Source organism: Polyergus mexicanus, unplaced genomic scaffold, assembly GCF_030449975.1.
Source record: "Polyergus mexicanus isolate NDT 795.1 unplaced genomic scaffold, iyPolMexi1.0 SCAF_20, whole genome shotgun sequence".
Taxonomy (NCBI): domain Eukaryota; kingdom Metazoa; phylum Arthropoda; class Insecta; order Hymenoptera; family Formicidae; genus Polyergus; species Polyergus mexicanus.
The window spans coordinates 1,808,489-1,829,946 of record NW_027223340.1 but is presented as its reverse complement, the minus strand read 5'-3'; the positions used below and the strand labels follow the sequence as shown (position 1 = coordinate 1,829,946).

At 34.4% G+C, this 21,458-nt stretch overlaps 2 protein-coding genes across 2 annotated transcripts in view; one reads left to right on the top strand and one right to left on the bottom strand.

Annotated features, from left to right (window-relative positions):
• The window catches only part of LOC138941716 (uncharacterized), a 209,252-nt gene that overhangs the window by 165,915 nt on the left and 21,879 nt on the right, over nucleotides 1-21,458 (bottom strand). The window lies entirely within an intron of this gene.
• LOC138941899 (uncharacterized) lies at nucleotides 7,437-9,957 on the top strand. The gene is made up of 4 exons (XM_070311858.1): nucleotides 7,437-7,509; nucleotides 7,785-7,931; nucleotides 8,148-8,651; nucleotides 9,944-9,957. Exons 1-4 carry the CDS (start codon nucleotides 7,437-7,439, stop codon nucleotides 9,955-9,957), a joined length of 738 nt encoding a protein of 245 aa, XP_070167959.1.

Here is a 21,458-nt window from a genome sequence, read left to right as displayed (position 1 = left end):
AAATCATATATAAAAAACGCATTACAGTTAGTTATAAATGAAAACGCATAGTTACATAGTAACGGATGATACAAAACACAGATCTCTCAGGACATTCCTAAGATTACAAACCATTCTCCAAAGTATCGAAGTCGTCATGATGGATAATGGTTATCCTCTTCAGTTTGTTTTCGGTGTCCTGCTTGAACGCCTTAAAACTCTTTCTCACAACTTCAACTCTAATTTTGACAACGATAAACATAGTGAAGAATCTGAGAGAGTTTCTTATTTTACGATATCTTACGTTCCTTTAATATCTGAACAATTTAAAAACATAACCAAGGATCTTAACATATAACTTTCATACCGCAGTCTTAACAAAATGCATAAGTTTATCAAAGTGCATAAAGATTCCTGCCCACAATCGGCCCGCAACAATGTTGTCTATAAAATCAATTGCGTCAATTGTGATGCATCTTATGTTGGGCAGACTAAGAGACAACTACACACGAGAATAGCTGAACATAGAAATCACATTCGTAGAAATACGACCAGTCATTCTGTCATAACAAATCACAGAATTACTCATAATCATGACTTCAATTGGGATAGAATAGAGAAATACTAGATAATGAACTACATTTACATAAGCGATTGATTTCCGAAGTTATACATACAAAGAGACAAAAAGACAGTTTAAATCTACAAGCGGACACGGAATGTCTTCCAAAGGCTTATTTGACGGTACTCGACAAACTCTCTAAAATCTGATTTTCGACCGTTTTTTTTATTTTTTTTTCTTCGCACTTTTCAATTTATGTTATGTGTATTTTACTTATTTAATATATTTATTGTAATATACCCTCAGTGTGGATTTTATTTTATCATATTTGACATCTGGGTTTATATCCTCCATATAATTTTAATTTTACCATACTTGACATTTATTATATTTAAGATTTTTATATAGTTAATATGTTTTCATTGTATTTTTTATGATTATTTTATATTTTACTGTACTGGACAACCTTCGTATGTTAATGTTATTACGCTGTTTACTTACCTAACGATAAGGCATTGTATCGCTTTCTACTTATTTATTAATTTAATTATCATATTTAACAACACTCTTCAACGACAATTATTTGTTTTATTTTTCGACTTTACATTGATCGGACCATTTTATAGTTATTTATTTACCACTTATTTATTGTATCATAGATAGTGCTATATTGTAATTTATTTATATATTAGCATAATAATTTAGAAATTTTACTGTTTGACGATCTTCTCTGCTCTTACTGGTTTGCGCCACTGTTTGTCGTTAGCAGTAACGTTTGTTTTTATCCTCTCCTTGTTCTTTTAACGATTATTTCTCATTACCCCGTCGATAATCAGTCTAGATCTTGCATTTTGAGAAATAATTTTGATCGTCGATATGTGCGTTGTGTCCTATGTATGTAAGTTGCAACTATAATTTCCAACACATTACAACTATAATCTCAGAGACCTTCCCTCGCGTGATAAACCGCTTCACTTTTACAGACACGATTTATATTAATAATATTAATATACCAACAAGTCAACTTGTGTCCATGGAATCGAAGATTTCTTCCTCATGACGACTTCGATACTTTGGAGAATGGTTGGTGACCTTAGGAATGTCCTGAGAGATCTGCGTTTTGTATTCATCCGTTACTATGTAACTATGCGTTTTCATTTATAACTAACTGTGATGCGTTTTTGATATATGATTTAATTTTCGCGCTGATGATGACCAAAAGAAGGGCCGAAACGTCCGCTTCGCGATTTCTGTAATTCTAAATAAATATTTTTGCGCTCCTATTACTGCGCTTGGCTCTTTTGCCATTTTGTTTCGATATTTGAACATAATATAATCACGAGAAAAAGAGAGAGACAGGGTAGGAGGAGGGAGGGAGTTAGTGAAATAATAACTAAATTAAAATATATAAACCGAATAACCATAATTATAACTACGCAGACAAATATATAAAATGCAAAGCCATAAAAAGTAAAACACTAATAAAATAAAAAGTAAGATACTAATAAATACAACCATAGAGAAGCCTTCTCTCTCACAATACTAATTATTGACACTTTGACAGGTTGAGGTTATGTATAATGTTTATTCCCACCCACTGAACTATATACCATATTGGAACGCGCACGGCTCTGTTAATTAGCGGCCAAAAATGTGGGACTGCGAGAGTGTCGCTTCTCAAGCGGGGAGCACACACTTTTGCATAAGCGCATAATCATAAACATAAGGAATTTGATTTCCTTATGCATAAGGAAATTGACCAATCAAATTCCTTATGTTTATGATTATGCGCTTATGCAAAAGAGTGTGCTCCCCGCTCAGACCTGTTTTTGTCTATATGACTACGTCGACTACGTGACCAGATGTATTATCCATTCGAAAACCATTATCATAGCTTGATGTGCAGTTTTTTAAGATATACTTTATCATTTTTCAGATTTATTTTAATTTTCTGCTTCTTAACGTTTTTGACTATCTAGTATAGAAATAAATATTCGCGTGGAATCATAAATCGCGTGTGATTTGGTGTTATTACGTGGCAGGACAATGTTTTTAGTCATGGTAGTTCACGGTAAAAAAAGACAGCTCTGAAAAGCTGCAGCTATCCTTTAGTGACCGCGGTAGTAGTGGTAGGGGCATAGCCGTGCGCGTTCCAGAGCTCCATAAAGTTAGCCGGTCAATATTCACTTTTATAATTTTTTTCTTTTTTACGAATCGTTTGTTGGTGATTGTTGCTCTAATTACAATGTTTGTTGGTTAATATTTTTTTGGAAAATACGAAAACAAAATTTTGTGTGAAGTTAGCCGGAAAGATATTGTTTTTGTTTCAAACTTAGTTCAATCGATGCGCAATCGTTTGTTGGTCGCGAAAAAACTAATTAAAACGTTTGTTGGTTCATATTTGCCTTGAAAAACAAAAAAACTGATGCGCTCTGATGGAAGGGGAAAGGGAGGGGTGAAATCGTTTGGAGTATTTAGTATGCCGTGACATATACGTGAAATTTTTAGTGCGAGAAAATACAATATAATTATTAATTGTTTTAGCGGACAGCATGAAAAACATAGGTATACACAACAAAGAATTTATATATAAATAATAAAAGAATATTCTAATAGTTTTTTACATTGCCTACTGCACATACGAGAGATTTCCTAATCTCTCGTATGTCACTGCTTTAATCTCTTAATATCTTATTATCATATTTTAGTATCAAACATCTCTGTAAATTTTCGAGATTTTGTTTATCCTACGAAGTGACATTGGATAAGCATTCTTTGCTAATATGAAAGAGCTTGGGTACTTTAGCAATGTGGGACAAGTTCTTAGATATATATAATAAGACACATTACTATTAAAGGCGAGTCATTTTTGTTATATCCTTATAATACAAAAATATGTATATGCAACATAAGCATATGTGTCTAATAATTGTCAAGAAATTAATCAATCTCTTTTATTTACAGTGGGATCTTTACAAATAATGTATTTATGTACGCAACATATACTAGTGCTGGGATAACTATTGTGCAACTACAATATGAAATAATGTTTTTAAGTATTGTGGATTTATTCAACCTAAAGGAAGACTGTCAAAATTGTAATGATGACAATTATACTGGTAAGATCGCTGTACAAATGATATTATTCTGCCTATTAACATCATATCATGTTTATTTTTATTTCAAGCAGATGAAATAGATAGATACTAATAGAAAGATACTAATTCGCAAACCAGTGGATTACATCGATTGTCACGAATCCATTTACAAACCACGAGAATCTTTTAAGCGAGAGTTAAATATAATAGTCTTCGCTAATAGAATCTTGTGATCTATAATGGAATGATCAACGATTATTCATTAACTTGCAGTATTAAGTAAACATGTGCATTACTATTTACTTAGTTAATACATCAAAGAAAACAGTGTTTTAGCATGTTTTTAAACAATTATACTTGTAAGATTGTTGTACAAAAGAGAACTTAATGTTATGCTATTAATATTATATCATGTTTTATTTTTATTTTAAGTAGGCGAAAGTAATAGATGGGTACTAATTTGCAAACCACAGATCCAGCTTGCATCGAGGGAAAGGAAGGAATCCATTTACAAAGCACCAGAATCTTTTAAATGAGAGTTAAATATTATAGCCTCTGCTAATAAAATTTTGTGATCTGTAATGGACTGATCAACGCTCATTCATTAACTTGCTTAAGTGTCTATTGAAGCAAAAATGATTTCGTGCTATCGATGTTAAAAAATTGAGTAAACAGTTGTATTGCTATTCAAGTAGTGGATACATCAGTGAAGACAGTGGTTTAACATGTCACACTCAACAAATGCAGCATATTGTATATTATCTGTATCACAAAAGAAAAATCTTATATTTTAAAGTGTATATATGAACGCACTATTTTTTAGAAAAATAATCTTGTATCAATATGATAATTATATTTATAATAATTATACTTGAAGATATATTTATATCCTGTTTTACATAATTCATATACGTATATTTAAACATGGTATTAAAATAGATATATTCATATATTTGTATATTAATATAACTATGTTTTTCATGATACGAAATTTTTATATGATATCACATATGTCAAGGCATCGTACCATATGAAATTTTTTCAAGTACAATTTTCAGTACAATTTTTAATTGTTTACAAACGGCATACGAAATATACTGATATACAAATATATAAATATATCTATTCTAATACCATATTTGAATATATGTATATGTATTAGGTGAGGCAGTACATAAGTATGAAAATCTTCAAATATTATTATTATAAATATATAATTCATCACAATCATATTGAAATAGGATTATTTCTTTGAAAAATAGTGTGTTCTTATATTTAATATAATTATAATAGTATATAAATCGGTTAAGAACAAAATATATGATTTTTTTATTATGAAACAGATAATATACAATATACTGCATTTAAGTATAACACTAAAGCACGCCTTGTTTGGTTTTATTTTTCGTAGGGCGGCTTGCACCTCTTGTATGGTGATATTAGGTTCTGGATCAAAAACTGGAGCTTCCACCTTGCTAGTGTTTTTCGGTGTTTCGTCCTTAAACAATTTTTCGCAGTAGGATTTCCAACGTTCTTTTATACGTCTGTTAGAAGCCTTCCATCGTCGTCCCTGACTGTTGTGTGATGAGGTGTGAACTTCCTTGTTATTTGCTTCAGCTTTAGAAACATATCTTTGGTTTCGTTTCTGTCGCTATGTATTTCCAGTTCCGCACAGATGTTGTTTAGATATTGTTTCTTGTCATTCCGGCATTTCCGTTTTATTTCCCTGTTGACCTCGCCGTACATTTGCCTTGTTTCTGGCTGTTGCAGCCCCGTCTTTTTTATGCTTCTCCGTAGCTGTATCATATTTCACGTATCATCGCTTATCCACGGTTTTCTTCCATTGTTGACGTTGGGTGTTGCGTTAGCTCTAGCATCTGCCCTCTCCATTGCGTTCTTCGACCTGAGCCAAATAGCTTCTGCATCTTCAGTGGGCCTGATGTTGTTTAGGACTCTTCACTTCTCTCTCCGCCTTCTTCAACTTAAGTCTCAGTTTGGCTGCGAGGAACTGATGATCGCTACCACAATCATAGAGTCCTTGATCGATGTTCTCCATCTTGAGCTGATCATGATGTAGTTTATCTGGTTCCGATAGACACCTCCAGCAGAGCGCCATGTACATCGTTTTCTAGGGTGATGCTGAAATCCCGAGTTGCAGATGAAAAGGCTGTTATTAGTGCAAAAGTGAATTAGTGCTCGCCCCTCTCATTCCTAGAGCCCAGTCCAAACCGTCCCACGGCTCCGCGTAGCCCTTTATCGGCGCCAGATTCTCCTATTTTTGCATTGAAATCACCCATTAGTATAGTGATTTCTCGAGTTGATATCTTTCCAAGCGTCCCTTCTAACTCTGCGTAGAACGCCTCTACATCTTCGTCGTCGGAAGCGCTGGTGGGGGCATATGCTTGTATTATATTTAACCCAGCAGGCCGAGCATTAAACCTAAGAACCATGATTCGATCATTAACTGTCTCATATCCGATGACTGCGCTGTTTATACTTTTGTTTACTATGAAACCTACTCCATTCCTTGATGCCGGAGAAATATACCATGTTTCCATTTCTGCTCCTAAAGTATCCTTGGCCCTTCCAATGGATCTCCGCAATCCCTGTTATTGCTGTATCCGATGTCTCCTTCTCCACGATTGCCAGTTTGCCGGGATCGAGTAGACCGCGCACATTCCACGTGCCGAATTTGATGGTATTCTATAACTTTTTAGTTATTCCAGTCGCCGAGTTTCCATGTGATGCCTGGTTTCCTACATCTCCATGGCCGGTAGCCCATTTCACACTCTCAGACCCGGACTCCGAGGAGCGCCAATTGCTAGTTGGATCGCCCGGCAGAATATAGTCTATTTCTACCATGATCCATAAGTGTTCTTGGGGCAACATAAATGCAATGGGGCATCGCTTCCTTCTGCATTGGTGTAGGATTGGAATAGGTAAAAGATTAGATGAGACTTGGGTTAGGACGTGCTTTCTCCAGGTGTTAGGATGTGAAGAAAAGCACGAGCTTGCGTGGGGAGGGTCGCTAGGCCCTAAAGCAGGTCTGCCTCACCGGGATCGTAAAGGGGTACCTGCTCGCTACCCATTCTTGACAATTATTAAACACATATGCTTATGTTGCATATACATAATTTTGTATTATAAAGATATAACAAAAATTATTCACCTTTAATAGTAATGTGTCTTATATATATCTAAGATCTTGTCCCACATTGCTAAAGTAACCAAGCTCTTTCATATTAGCAAAGAATGTTTATCTAATGTCACTTCGTAGGATAAACAAAATCTCGAAAATTTACAGTTATATTTGATACTAAAACATGATAATAAGATATAAAGAGATTAAGACAGTGACATACGAGAGGTTAGGAAATCTCTCGTATGTGCAGTAGGCAATGTAGAAAACTATTAGAATATCCTTTTATTATTTATATACAAAATTTTTGTTGCATATCTGTGTCTTTAATGCTGTCCGCTAAAACAATTAATAATTATATTGTATTCTCTCGCACTCAAAATTTCACATATATGTCACGGCATACTAAATCCAAACGACTCCACCCCTTCCTTCCCCCCTCCATCAGAGCGCATTAGTTTTTTTGTTTTTCAAGGCAAATATGAACCAACAAACGTTTTAATTAGTTTTTTCGTGACCAACAAACGATTGCGCATTGATTGAACTAAGTTTGAAACAAAAATAATATTTTTCCGGCTAATTTCACACATAATTTTGTTTTCGTATTTTCAAAAAAAATATTAACCAACAAAGAATTATATGTGTAAAGGTTCCAGTAATGTTAAAACGAAATGGGGAAAAGGCTAAGGAACCAGCACAGAAAATCAAGTGCGAATCTGAGATTTCTCCCGGTTAAGACTCAATTGTTAATCAGAAATCAAGTGCACCTATTTTGAATAAACTTCCGACATACTCTCCTCCAAGAAGCATAAATAATCAGATTTTAAAAAATTTACACTCCATCACGCACGATTTTCTAAATAAAAATCTGAACCTCATTATCACTAAAGCGGATAAAGGAAATGTGTCGGTCGCCCTTGATAAGTGTAGATATATCAATGAAATGGAAGAGACACAAATATAAAATTATACTAAAACTACTTATAATGTTTTATTATAATTAAAGATCCTACAAAAAAGTTCACAAGTGAACTACGGTTGTTGCTTTCTAGGTGGAAAGGGTCCAATTACATCTCGACTAATACTTACAGGTCTTTATATGTTAGTGACGGTATTTTACCTAGAGCGTATGGACTACCGAAAATTCATAAACGTAATCATCTTCTCAGAATAATTGTATCATCTCTAAATAGCCCGTTATATCATCTAGCGTCTTATCTTCATCGAATTATGCATAAAAGCCTTCCTACTGCACGCAGTCACATTCTCAACAGTTTTCAACTTGTTGATAAACTCTCACAAATTTCGATCAAAAATAATTTTTCTTTAATTTCTCTTAATGCTGTTTCACTCTTTACCAATATTCCAGTTGAGCTTGCTATTGATAGTATTCACAAAAGTTGGACATATATATCGAATAATTGTTCTGTCCCTTATAATGATTTCATTGTGGCCGTTCGATTTGTTCTTAACTCTACATTTTTTATTTTCAACAACATCATTTATCAACAAACATTCGGCACTCCGATGGGTTCACTGCTGTCTCCCATCATAGCAGATGTCGTCTTACAGGATCTTGAGGAGAAAGCGTTAGCAACGTTATGTTTTACTTCTTCCTTTTATTTAAGATATGTGGATGACATAGCTTTAGCTGCACCATCTTCTACTTTCGAACACATTTTGAGTGTTTTTAATTCTTTCCACTCGAGATTACAATTCACGATGGAGACAAGTGAAAATAATAAACTTGATTTCTTGGACGTCACTATAATTCTAAAAAATAACCGTTTGAATTTTGATTGGTTTCACAAACCTACATTTTCTGGCAGGTACCTTAACTTTCTTTCACAACATCCTTTGTGCCAAAAAAGAGGTACTATTATAGGCCTGGTCGACAGGGCTTTTTTGCTCTCCCATCCTAGTTGTCATCAAAGAAATTTAAATTTTATCATTAACATTTTATTGGACAATAACTACCCATTAGATTTTATATTTATGACTCTTCGAGATAGACTAAAGTATTTATTTAGTAATTACAATAAACATAGTCATAATTTCTCTGATAGGAAGGATGACACTAGTGAGGGAAAAAAATTTTTTACAATTCTATATGTCCCATCAATCTCTGAGCGATTCAAGATAACTAGGGATTTGGACGTCAGACTTTTGTACGTTAGCCTAAACGAACTACATCGTTTCATCAAAGTACACAAAGATCATGTTCCCAAACCATTATGTAATAATGTGGTTTATAAAATCGAATGTGATAATTGTGATGCATCGTATGTCGGTCAAACGAGCAGACAATTAAAAACGGGAATCAACGAACATCGTAATCACATTCGACGTAATATTTCTATTCATTCTGTTATTACTGACCACAGATTACAATTTAGTCATGAGTTTAAGTGGAACGATGTTAAAATATTGGATAGTGAACCGTATTATAATAAACATTTGATATCTGAAATGGTTTTTATAAAAAGACAAAATAATAGTTTAAATAGTTTAATTCGCACTCGTACATATTGAGCATGTGATTTACGTTTTAATTTGTGACATGTAACAAGCGATATCTGGTGACAATGAGAAATAAGAATCCATCTCTTTGTGAGTTCTTTAATTGTTCTTTGTAGGTTCGGTCTCTAATAATTTTGTAATTATTCAGATATGCATGTTCTCTGCCCATGCCTATGGCATACGTTAAAGAAATGGTTGTCTTTACTGACGGAGGCTTTATGCTGCCGTATTTACTTCTTTACTACGAACATTGAAGAACACAGCCTACAGATGACATGTATAGTTTAATTTTAAACATGACTTCGACATGCTCTGCATTTGTACCGCACAACTTTATAGCGTTAATTGCATTAATTGATTTGTAAACAATTGTAACGGGTGTACATCTTTTTATATATTTTTTTGCGCTGAAGAGGATCCAAAAATGGATCGAAACGTTCGCTAGATTTTATATCGTAATAAACTAAATTCGCACTTGATGTTCTGTGCTGGTTCCATAGCCTTTTCCCCATTTCGTATTAACCAACAAACATTGTAATTAGGCCACCACCATTATCATTTCGAGATGTCCTCAGTAAGTTACTAAAGTTGCCTATGCAGATGCTCAGAACGAATCTTATTGGTGAATCATTTTGCTTCTTACAGTCGGCAGCCAATGAGAGGACGCGTAGACGAGACCATATTGTTTTTTAACCTTTTATTAACAATATAAATAACGATAATTATACGCTTTAAGCCTTTCTTGGTTAATAAGAAACTTTGAGCAAAAGATAATATCAAATTATGTAATAGTCATCGAGAACTAAGAGGATAACCGATCCGAGCTCGGTGAAACGCATACTCTCTCCGTCTTTTGTCAATCTGCGGTTGGCAACAGTCGAGAGTACATAAATTTTTATTTTTTGTTTTTATCGTTTTTTCAAGAAATTTATTAAGTTTCACAAATTTTAAATTATCGCGAGCTAGTAACAGCTATATGTGGATGGTAGTGCGTCAGTTTCATAGAAAAGTAAGTTTTCTATGAAACTGATTATGTGCAGAGCATGAAATTTACTTGATCTTATACCAAGATTTCTAAAATTAATCTCAATTCGAGATTTATAACCCCTCTTTATCCCCCCCCTCCCCTCCTGGAGAGACGAAGACGAGAAAAAGCTTAGAGATAAGAACAATCGCTCGGCAAACGAAAGACTCGGGTTCGATTCTCGATTCAGCGACTTCGCCCCGATATTTTTCTCGTCTTCGTCTCTCCAGGGAGGTAAAGAGGGGTTATTATAAATCTCAAATTGAGATTAATTTTAAAAATCTTGGTATAAGACCAAGTAAATTTCGTGCCCTGTGCACATAATCAGTTTCTTAGAAAACTTATTTTTCTATGAAACTGACGCATTACCATCCGCGTATGGCTCTTACTAGTCCGCAATTATTTAAATTTGTGATATCATTTAAGAGCCTTAATTTCTTAAATTGTTATTAAGTTTCATTTTCTTTTTATTTTATTCTCTTTTCACCTTTTGTTCTTCCTTTGCATCAGAGATTTTTGAGCGATAACTTCTTAAGGAAGCATTTTTTGACCTATGTTTATAGGAAATTTTTTGTTCAGGATCAAATTTCCAATAAGATCTCAAAGTTTGGCTGGAACGTTCGGGGCCACTTTGTATATACAGGGTGGGGCATTTATATTGAGACACCTAAATATCTAAAAAATAGAGCAACATAGAAAGAAATGTTTCAGACAAAAGTTGTTCGGTTCTAAGGGGGTTATAAGATGGTGCCATTAGTTTGACTTTGGGTAGAGACGCTTCGGAAATTTCAATGTCAATCTTGTTTTTTTAAATGGAAACTCTCCAATTTTTTATATAAATCGATTTCTTGCAATATTTTGCATAAAAAGTTATAGAAGTATGATGGCGAAAAGTTTAATAGTTTACGAGATATTTTTTCATTTAAACTTCATTTTTCTTTAAACCACTTTTTTCCATTTTCTTGAATAAATGTAACATTAAAATTTAAATTCGAGTAATTTATTAACCCGACCTTCTTCCTGTTATCCGAAATCGCACAAGGTCCCGTTCCAGGTAATAAGGATTCAGTTCCTTTACCAGAAAAGGGACCGCCGAGCGAACGGTCTTTCGACAGAGTAAGAGCGATCCTTCCGGTCGTTGACCTACCTGGGGCCCTAGTCTGTTCGTTTGACTCTAGGAGACGCATCGTCTAGCGTTTGTCAAGAGGTAAGTAGGTTACGCCTTACCGCTGACTCTTTCTTTCATTGAGTCTGGACGTAACATTTTATAAAATTATGCTATTAACTCTCCCCCAAATAAATATTATATATAATATATAAAATAACATAATTATACTGCAGATTTTATTACAAATAGTACATCATAAAACTACTTAACCCTTACTAGAATAACGTCGATCACATCGATCATCAATTTCGAGTTTAAAAGTGCTTCGTGTCTGGAACAAAAAGGATTAAAACTGAACTGCTTCTATGTACTTGGGTAGTTAACTTGATTTCATATTTAGTTTTGAGTAGTGTATCTAGGCCGGTTATAACTCTGGTCCTCTGAGGGGGTGGGGGGGGGGCAAGGTAAAACCGATGCGGGGAGGGGGTATGACGTCATGCGAGGGAACCGCGTCCTAACCGGTAGACAAGGGGTCCGCGGAGAGGGGGGGAGGGGAACCGCGTCCTAACCAGTAGGCGAGGAGTCCGCGGAAAGGGGGAAGAGGGACCGCGTCCTAACCGATAGGCGAGGGACCCGCTAACCTAACCTAATCGATAGGCGAGGGGTCCGCGGAGAAGGGGGAGGAGGACCGCACGAAATCGGTTAGCGAGGGACCCGCGGGGAAGAGGGAACGCGAAGGTACGATGCCGCGAGTAGGTGTGAGAGAGATAGCGCGAGGCGTCCGCAATGTGTAAGAGAAGGATAGCGCTAATGATATTCTATGAGCGTGGGAGAAGGATAGCGCGAGGCGTCCATATGAGCGTAAGATAAGGATAGCGTTTGCATGCACGTTGGAAAAGGATGGCGCGAGGCGTTCGCAATGTGTGGGAGAAGGATAGCGTCCGCATGCACTTGGGAGAGAGATAGCGTCCGCAAGGAGATGCAGAAATAATCGACATTTTTAATATAATAATAATATTTATTCAATAATTGTGTGTATATCATATAAATGTGTGTGTGTGTGTGTGTGTGTGTGTGTCAAAAATAATAATAAAAATAATAATAATAAAACAATAATAATAATAATATAAAAATATAAAATATACAAAAAGATATAAAATATGTATAATATAATAATAAGGCGGCGCTCCTTCTGAAACAGAAAAACATTATATTAATATAAATTTAATTTTTAATATTTAATATATTACGAATCTTAAAAGATACTTACAATTAATTCTTTAACCTCTTGCTCGGAGGCTCGTCCCACGATTCCTCGATGTCTTCCTCGTAGGGCTCGAGCCCGAAGACGTCTTAGGTCTAAATGAACACCGCCCGAGCCGTTATCCTCCCACATGTCCTCACGGAATTCACGCTCGTGCCGCTGCAACATTCGTACATCTCGTTGGTGCTCAAAGTTTAGAAATCCAGGAATCTGGATATCGCTCGTATATTGATACTATAAATTAAATTAAAATTGAATAATAATATATTATAAATAATTAATATGATATAAAATAAAAAATGCTACTTACTCTTTGGAAAACCACCAAATTCAACAAGGCTCTCAACAGCCCCATCGCCAGGTCCTCCGCCCACCATGACGCTCCAGCGACCCCGACACAACACGGCTTCAATCAATGATGGCATTTTTCAAACTTTACTTGGAACACACTTAATAGACTTCTTCTCTATTCGCTGTCAAACACTTTGTGACGAACATACCGGGATAGACATTGTCTGGAATAAACATTTTAGAGTAGGAGATGTATCACTTACGAAGAACGCTTACTCTCAGCTCTTGATAAGAAAACAAAAGTTAGCATGTTTCCACGAGCAAATATCTAGTCTTTTAAATATGAATAATATATTATTATAATATGTAAACCACTATCCCCCTCGGCTACCGGTTAGGACGCGGTTCCCCCGCGTGACGTCATACCCCCCCCCCCCTCATTGGTTTCCCCTCGCACCTCATCCCCCCTCAGAGGACCTGAGTTAGAACCGGCTTAGATACACTACTGTTTTGATTTTTGACTTTTTAAAGATTTTTAATTTTTAGAGTTATTTTTTATTTTTTTATTTTTTATAAAAATTATTTTTTAAAGAAAAATTTTTTAAAAGTTATTTTTTAGGGATAAATATTAAACTTTTTTTGCATACTTTTTTTGAGATTTTTTTATATATGTGGCGTATTCTTTTTACCTTTGTGAGGTTTCTTATGGGATCTCACTGCTTTTTGTAAAAATTTAAAATTTGAAATTTTTCCTGCATAATATAAAGTACTACATTACGCAGTATTTACATAGGTGTGATTTTTTTAAATTTATTCACTAGAAAGGAAATTCTTTTTTAAGAGGAATTATATAAACAGTATATATTTTTTTTTACAAAGCTTATATTTACCATATTGAATATAAGTATTGAATATAAGATAATCTTAAGTATCAATCACTTATCTATCTTATATTTATAGATAATTTTTATACAGAAGTTAAAGTGTATACAAACCGTATAATCAATAATAATAATAATATAAATTGTGTAAGTGAATAAATATCAAAATATAGAAAGCAAATGGAAGAAAATCATTTTTATCACAAAGATGGACTTGTTTTTTACTCATACATTTAATGTGAATATGATACAAGTCCATTCTACTGAATAAACGCATACATTTTAACAGTATATAATTCCTTCTAAAATATATTCTAGTAAACGATATAACCAAAAGAGATCAAATATTTTTTGCATTTATTGATTTATTAAATATATTTATACATCGCGGAATAGTGCAACACAAGAAGAAAAGTAATAAAGTGGTTAACAGTTATTAAGAATATCGTGGGATAGTGCAAAGAAGAGAAGTGATTTTTTTCTAATCAATGTCATATTGAGCAAAGTTAGATTATATTAGTGAAACTGAACGAATGTTTACATTTGAGTGAATCTGTGCATTGTCAATTGACATATTTGTCATAAATACATTGTTGAAAAATGATTATGGAAGATTTTGGCTGACCATGCTTTCGAAAACGATAAGTGAATAATTATACTCGCAAACGCGTATTCATATAATATAATGTTTATTTAATTTTACATTTAAATGTAATTGTTGTGCCTCTCGGTGGAGGCACAGGATTTTGTTGGGATCGTTGGCCAATTGGAACTCAGGAGCTCAGGGTCGCACAGGGTCTTCTCACCGTTTCATTAATTATGTAGTCGGCTTAGAATAAAAGCCGTTTATTCAAATACATTAACATTAAATCTTCTTTTCTTTCTCACACTTCAATTCGGCTTATCGCGGTATAGAGTTGCTTCGCGTGCTTGATATCGCGGCTGCCGTCGCGCGATCAGCTGGGACGTTATTATTAAAACGATTACAACTGTTCATCTCGTGGTTATTATTATATCTCGTGGTTAATCTTTTCGCGCTATATGATTGTATGATTATCATGATTATTGATTCGTGTGATTTTGCGATTAGGACTGTCTGGCGCTCGTTCGAGGTAGGTTGTTTTATTACCTTCTTTTCGATTAGTTTTTGAAGGGGATTGTTCAGCGACAGGACCATAGATGATCATGTCGCTCGTTTTCGGCTGGAAAAAACCCAGTCGCAAGCTACGTGAATTCTTTGCTTGCATTTCCAGCACGTCGTCTTTCGAGTTTCGCGATCGCGTGGTCTCCGTGCGTGGCTCTCTTTGTCAGCGATTGCGCTCGTAACTCTATACGTCTTCCTCGGCTTCGAGTTGTAGTCGAAAGACGTTAAATAATATTTAATAATTAATAATTATATTAATTTGGTTATAGCCGTTTTGGGCTATAACAGTAATTAATGCATAATTATTTTTAAGTTAACTTACATATGGCTAAGCAATAAGTTTTGTTAATAGCAAAATAAATCTTGTGAGAATTCTAGCAAAAATATCATTAAAACAACAGCATTAAATACACATTTTTAATAGGCATAAAGAATAATGAAATGATAAAATCATATTGAAGCACTTCTATAATCTACAAACATTTTGAGGATCTGAAATTACTCGCTACTTTTGGTTCTGAAAATGTGAATGTTTATTTATATTTTATATATAAATGTATTTAATGCGTAATCAATATTTTTAGATCACTCACAAGTGGCAAAACATTGCATATTTATGGTAATATAGCAAAACAAATCTTGGAAATTCTATTAAAAATATTACATTAGATATAATTGAAGGCGTCAGAGTTAGAGCCTGATATAGAAATGTTAAGCGTTAGTCAAAGAAGAGAAATAAGGTAATAATTTTATTTATAAATTATATAATGAAGGTTATTTATTTTTTTTAGACTAAATTCTCTAGGAATAAGGCTTATTATTTATCTATTTAACGTTTTTGGTATAATAGTTGAACTTATTTTTTAAAACAATGAGAAACGTGATAATTGATGTGGTTTATTTGGATAGAACTGCTATATAATGTTATCGGAGAACATTATAATATGTATCATCGACAAAAAGTAATTCAAATTTGTATCAAAATAAGGAGGAAGAATTGGTTAGATACTAAATTGCAGATTTTATTATAGGAACGTATAAAAGTTTACAATAATTTGGCAGCTGCGTTGGTTAAAACAGAAGCCTATGATGCAGCTTTAGAAAATATGTTTCGAGGTGTCAACTACAAAATGTTAAAACATTACTTAGGAAAGCTATTGCAAAAATTCTAATTTTTTATTTACAATATTTAATCTTTTTAAAATAAGTTTTATATTTTACATATGGAAAATTCATATATGTGTATATACCCAGACACCCAAACCTGTTTAAACAGATTTTGCCAAATGTCTGCTATAAATTTTTATGAGCAGAAAAGTTACAAATTTAGTACAGAGTGTTATAGCCCGAACAGGCTATACACGAATTATTAAATATATTATTCTAAATACATATTATTTTATATGATTGCTCAATGTGTAACGGTGTTGACCGAACAAAGCGCTGACGCGAGCCACGCACGAAGCCCGAGCGACCGTGCAATCATTTCATTGCGAAAACACGGAAATCAGGGCAAGCGGAAGAAGGACATTGCGAAAATGCAACGTAGAAGTCCTACTTAAAAGCGAAATAAAAAGGAATAAAGAAATTGCGAAAGTGCAAGCAAAGAAGTCCTACTTAGAACTTCTTAGCTTGCATCCGGATATTGCCAAAATCAAGTGACACGACACACAGGCTTGTCGCTAAACGACCCCCTCCCGGGAAGCCAAGGGGAGTTAATAAAAAGGCCCACCGCTAACGAACGGCGGGCAGTCTTTACCATTAATATTACGCGGACAGTCTTGATCATTAATTAATATTACGCGGGTAGTCACAATAACTACCAAACGGGCAATCTTTATTCCTTTACGCGAGCAATATCTCTAACAGCCGCGAGTGTCAAAGCGAGTATCAATAATTATTATAATATTGAATAGCCACGCAGTCGGCAGAAATATACACGAAGAAGCGAGAGGCGAGTCTCGAGACTGAAACTCGACTCTAGACACGCGCACGTTAAGATATCCGTTATCGCGATACGCGACGCGAGCGAAAATGCGGGAACATTGTATTGTAATCAAGCCAAGTCACGAATAAAATAGATATTAATATATTTATTTAAATGCAAAGGTGTCATTTCTAATCAAATAAAGACAGTGAAGTTCTCGGGCCGAACCCGAATTCCTAAATTCCTTCCGGCAAACGATCCCAACTACCGTGCCTCTCCGGAGGCACACCAAGAGTCTGTTAATTTCAATTACGTCGACAGACTGTTAGCAGAATTGTAACAGGTCTTGCAGATATAGGGCTGCCATGCGTCCGGGTTTCCCCGGATTTGTCCTAGTTTTTGGAGCGTCCGGGGACGTCCGGGGGGTGGAGGGTTTCAAAAATCGTCCGGGTTTGTCCGGGTTTTCAACGCGTGACACAAGGCAATGTTATGCGTCATATTTTAAGGCTGTGTCTGTATACATTGTGCGTGCGTACTTGACATGTGTAAAAATCATAAGGCTGTGGCCTCTAGAGGCTGCCTTTAGTGGCTGTTTCTAGTGGCAGTGGAGCGAGCGCCTCAGCTCTTCTCTCAGTCGTTTAAGAGGATGCCGGAGCGACGGGCGAACTCCGACGGGTTAGCGCCCTCATCTAAACGTAACTAAAAGAGTCGGTATATTACCAACGCTTTATAGTTACGTTATCGACAGTATTACGTAGAATAATTAGAGTCAGGGACATTTGCATATTTTACACAGAGAATAAAACCCAACTTTTTCGCGTTGTGTTAAATATGTGGAGACAGAAAAAATGTTGTATTTCTACTGCTCTATCTCGTACAAGCAATTTTAGAGCACAGATATAGAGAATCGTAGGCGTTGCCGTACGATCTCTTCATCCAACTACCATCCGCTACAACAGTTATGTACGGAATACCGTTTATAGTTTCTTTTCTTTCGAGAGCGAGTTGCTTTTTAACTTCGCCAGCCATTTTCATATTTTCCACGGCTGTTTTCTCAAAATCATTAATTACATCTTCTCGATATTTGATGTAAGTTTTATCGGACATACATGGAATATTCATGGCTGCACACAGCTCTTCCAGCTGGGCAAAGCCGATTCCAACCGTAACAGTTCCTGCTACAACAGCCGTATTAATGTCCAATGTTTCTGGCTCTGTGGGTTCTGACCAGATGTTTGCTTCATAATTGCACATTTCGCACTTGAAAAACAACTGCGTCATTAACCCACGGCGACGAGAATTAATGAGTTTCCAATCTTTAAATCGGCACTCTATCCCTCGCGCATGATTATCGAATGTTCTGTTGATTTCATTCCACAGAAAAGCAATGTCGACAATGCGACGGCCTTCAAGCATGCTTTCCTGGATACGATTTGTATCCAGAAGGCCATTTTCGATAACAAAATTATTGTTATCTTCGCAAAGTTCTATATTTTCTACATAACACATACCTGTATTTGAAGTTAACTCCAGGCACTGCATTGTTTGGATACTAATTTTGGAATCCATCGCATTGTCGTAACCCGACCAATTTCTTAATATATTAAAGAATAAAACAATAAAGTTAAACAGAAAAGTGTAAGAAAGAGCTGAGTAAAGCAAAGCATTAAAATTAGAAAAGAGATCAAGGAAAGATAATTAAGAAAGAGCAAAGTAATAAAAGGATATTAATAAAATAAAAGTAAGATACGTGACTAAAGAGAAGGAAGTCACGGTCAAGTTCTCGGAAGCTGAGTAAGCAGCTGACGAGACAGACTGACAAGCGGAGCACGAGACATGCTCCGGTCAGGGACACCACACTCCTCCCCAATCAACGACCTAATTAATTAAGAGATATAATAAGCGCGAGATGCACCTCGCGAGCGGAAGAAAAAGAGACGACTCGCGAGAGACGACTCGCAGACTACTCGCTCGCCCAATATTATCGAAGTACCGTACGTATCGCGCCCGACTATTATAATCGCGAATAAGTGAAAGTGTATTAAATCTTGCAAAATATACTAAATTATACCTAACGTCCGGGAGTGTCTTATTTCGAGCGTGGATCCTAATCCTTTGGGCGTACAAATCCCAAAAGACCTCTTCCTTAGCGGCTAGAGGCACAACAGCATCGCAAAGTGATTCCACCGATTTCTGGTACTCGATGGATTCGTTATTAGTACCCTTAGCAATACTAGTGTCCCTGGAGTCATTTGCCTCCTGGTTTTCTACCAATTGCAATAACTGTCGCCTGCCAAGAAAAATAAATGTATAAGTATTTTGTAAAACATTGCTATCAAAAGATATGTCATTTATTTTATTGCTTTGGATAATTAAAAAAATATAATCTCTGAAGAATAAGTCTTTTGTTTATAAAACCTTATATAATTGGTACTGAAAATTAATATCAATAATAATTATTATAATACAATAGATAATGTTTTATTTTGTAATAACCAAAGCGCACATGCAAAACGCATTTGGTGGGAAATATTTCTGTCAACAACCAGCTCACGATTTGATCGCTTCTGGGAGACATTTTTCAACCAAAGCGCACATGCAAAACGCATTTGGTGGGAAATATTTCTGTCAACAACCAGCTCACGATTTGATAGCTTCTGGGAGACATTTTTCAACCAAAGCGCACATGCAAAACGCATTTGGTGGGAAATATTTCTGTCAACAACCAGTTCACGGTTTGATCGCTTCTGGGAGACATTTTTCAACCAAAGCGCACATGCAAAACGCATTTGGTGGGAAATATTTCTGTCAACAATCAGCCCACGATTTGATCGCCTCTGGCTAACTAACTACTGTGGCACTAACTACTATTACAAAATAAATATAATCAATTTTCAGTTAAATATAAAGATAAGCAAAAGATTAAGTTCTTATTTTTCAGAGATTGTTATATTGTTGACATTATTTTCATATACATATTGTATATATATACATATTTAATTAAAATTAAATTAAAGCAATATAAATATATATAAATTTAAATATTTATTAATAATTTTAGTTATTTTTCTTTTAATCTCAAGATCACTATAAAAATATTTTTAATTATAAAATTATATTTAATTTCTTTTAAAAAAATTGTAATTCACATATTTTAATTGCTTATATATATATATATATATATATATATATATATATATATATATATATATATATATATGTATATGTAGTACTAAATATTTAAAAATATTGTATATAATTTTTGTCAAATTGTCTTAATAAATTAATTACAGGAAATAATTTAAATATAATAAGCAAATAAAATTTGTTTATTTACATTTGTATTTAAGAAAGTAAATTTCCAGAAACTTGATTATAAAATCCCCTCTAAATAATTATGAAACATAATTATTTAGAGGGGATTTTATAATCAAGTTTCTGGAAATTTAGTTTTTTTAATACAAATGTAAATAAACAAATTTTATTTGCTTATTATATTTAAATTATTTCCCGTAATTAATTTATATATATATATATATGCGTTTGTATGTGTGTAATAAGATCAATAAAATTAAATATATCTATATACATGGTATCCCAAAGTGGCCATCCTCTTTTATCTTATAAATTACAGGAGATAAATCATACCAAATATTTATCTAATTTATGCTTTAAAGCGAATTCCATTGTGAGCATAATGGTTGTTAACAAAAACTGTAACGAACGGAAAAGTATGCATAATTTTTTTATAAGAATATAAATATTTCGATATAATAAAAGTTGTACTGTTTAAGACAAATACAATCTTGTGTGAGGAATATTTTACGTATTATACGAATGTGCCCGAATCAGCTGATTGTGAGCTAAAGACCGTTCGGTGAGGCGCGCCGCGCGCGGTAAGACGAGCGAGAATCGAACAAGTGTAAACACGGCAGATCGGAATCTCAAGCCGCTGCACTGATTTCCTATGAATTTATTTACAGAATAATAGTGCCAGTATTTCGAAATATATTGACACGCTTCGCTATGCAAAATTAATATAATGTATACGAGTTTTATCAGTTTGAAATGTCGCAGGGGTGACATATACTTTTTTACTTTCGATTGCACGATATGGCCAACTTCTGACTCTCATTATTATGATCAAACGACAACATGATTATACGTCAATCTGTAATGCACGAATCAGAAATTGACTATATCGTGGGGCCGAAAGCGAAAAAGTAGATGTCGTCCACAAAATTTCAAACCCATAAAACTCGTATAATATGTAAAAAATTTACATCGTGCAGCATTGTATTTATCTCAAACAATACTACAACTTTTATTATATCGAAATATTCATATTATTAAAAAAAAATTATGCATACCTTTCCGTTCGTTATAGATTTTGTTAATAACCACTATGCTCACAACAGAATTCGGTTTAAACTATTTAATTTCATATATATTTGTTATGATATAATGTGTATGTTCATGTATTGTAGTAATTCTAAATTCTATTTAAAGATTAATTTTATG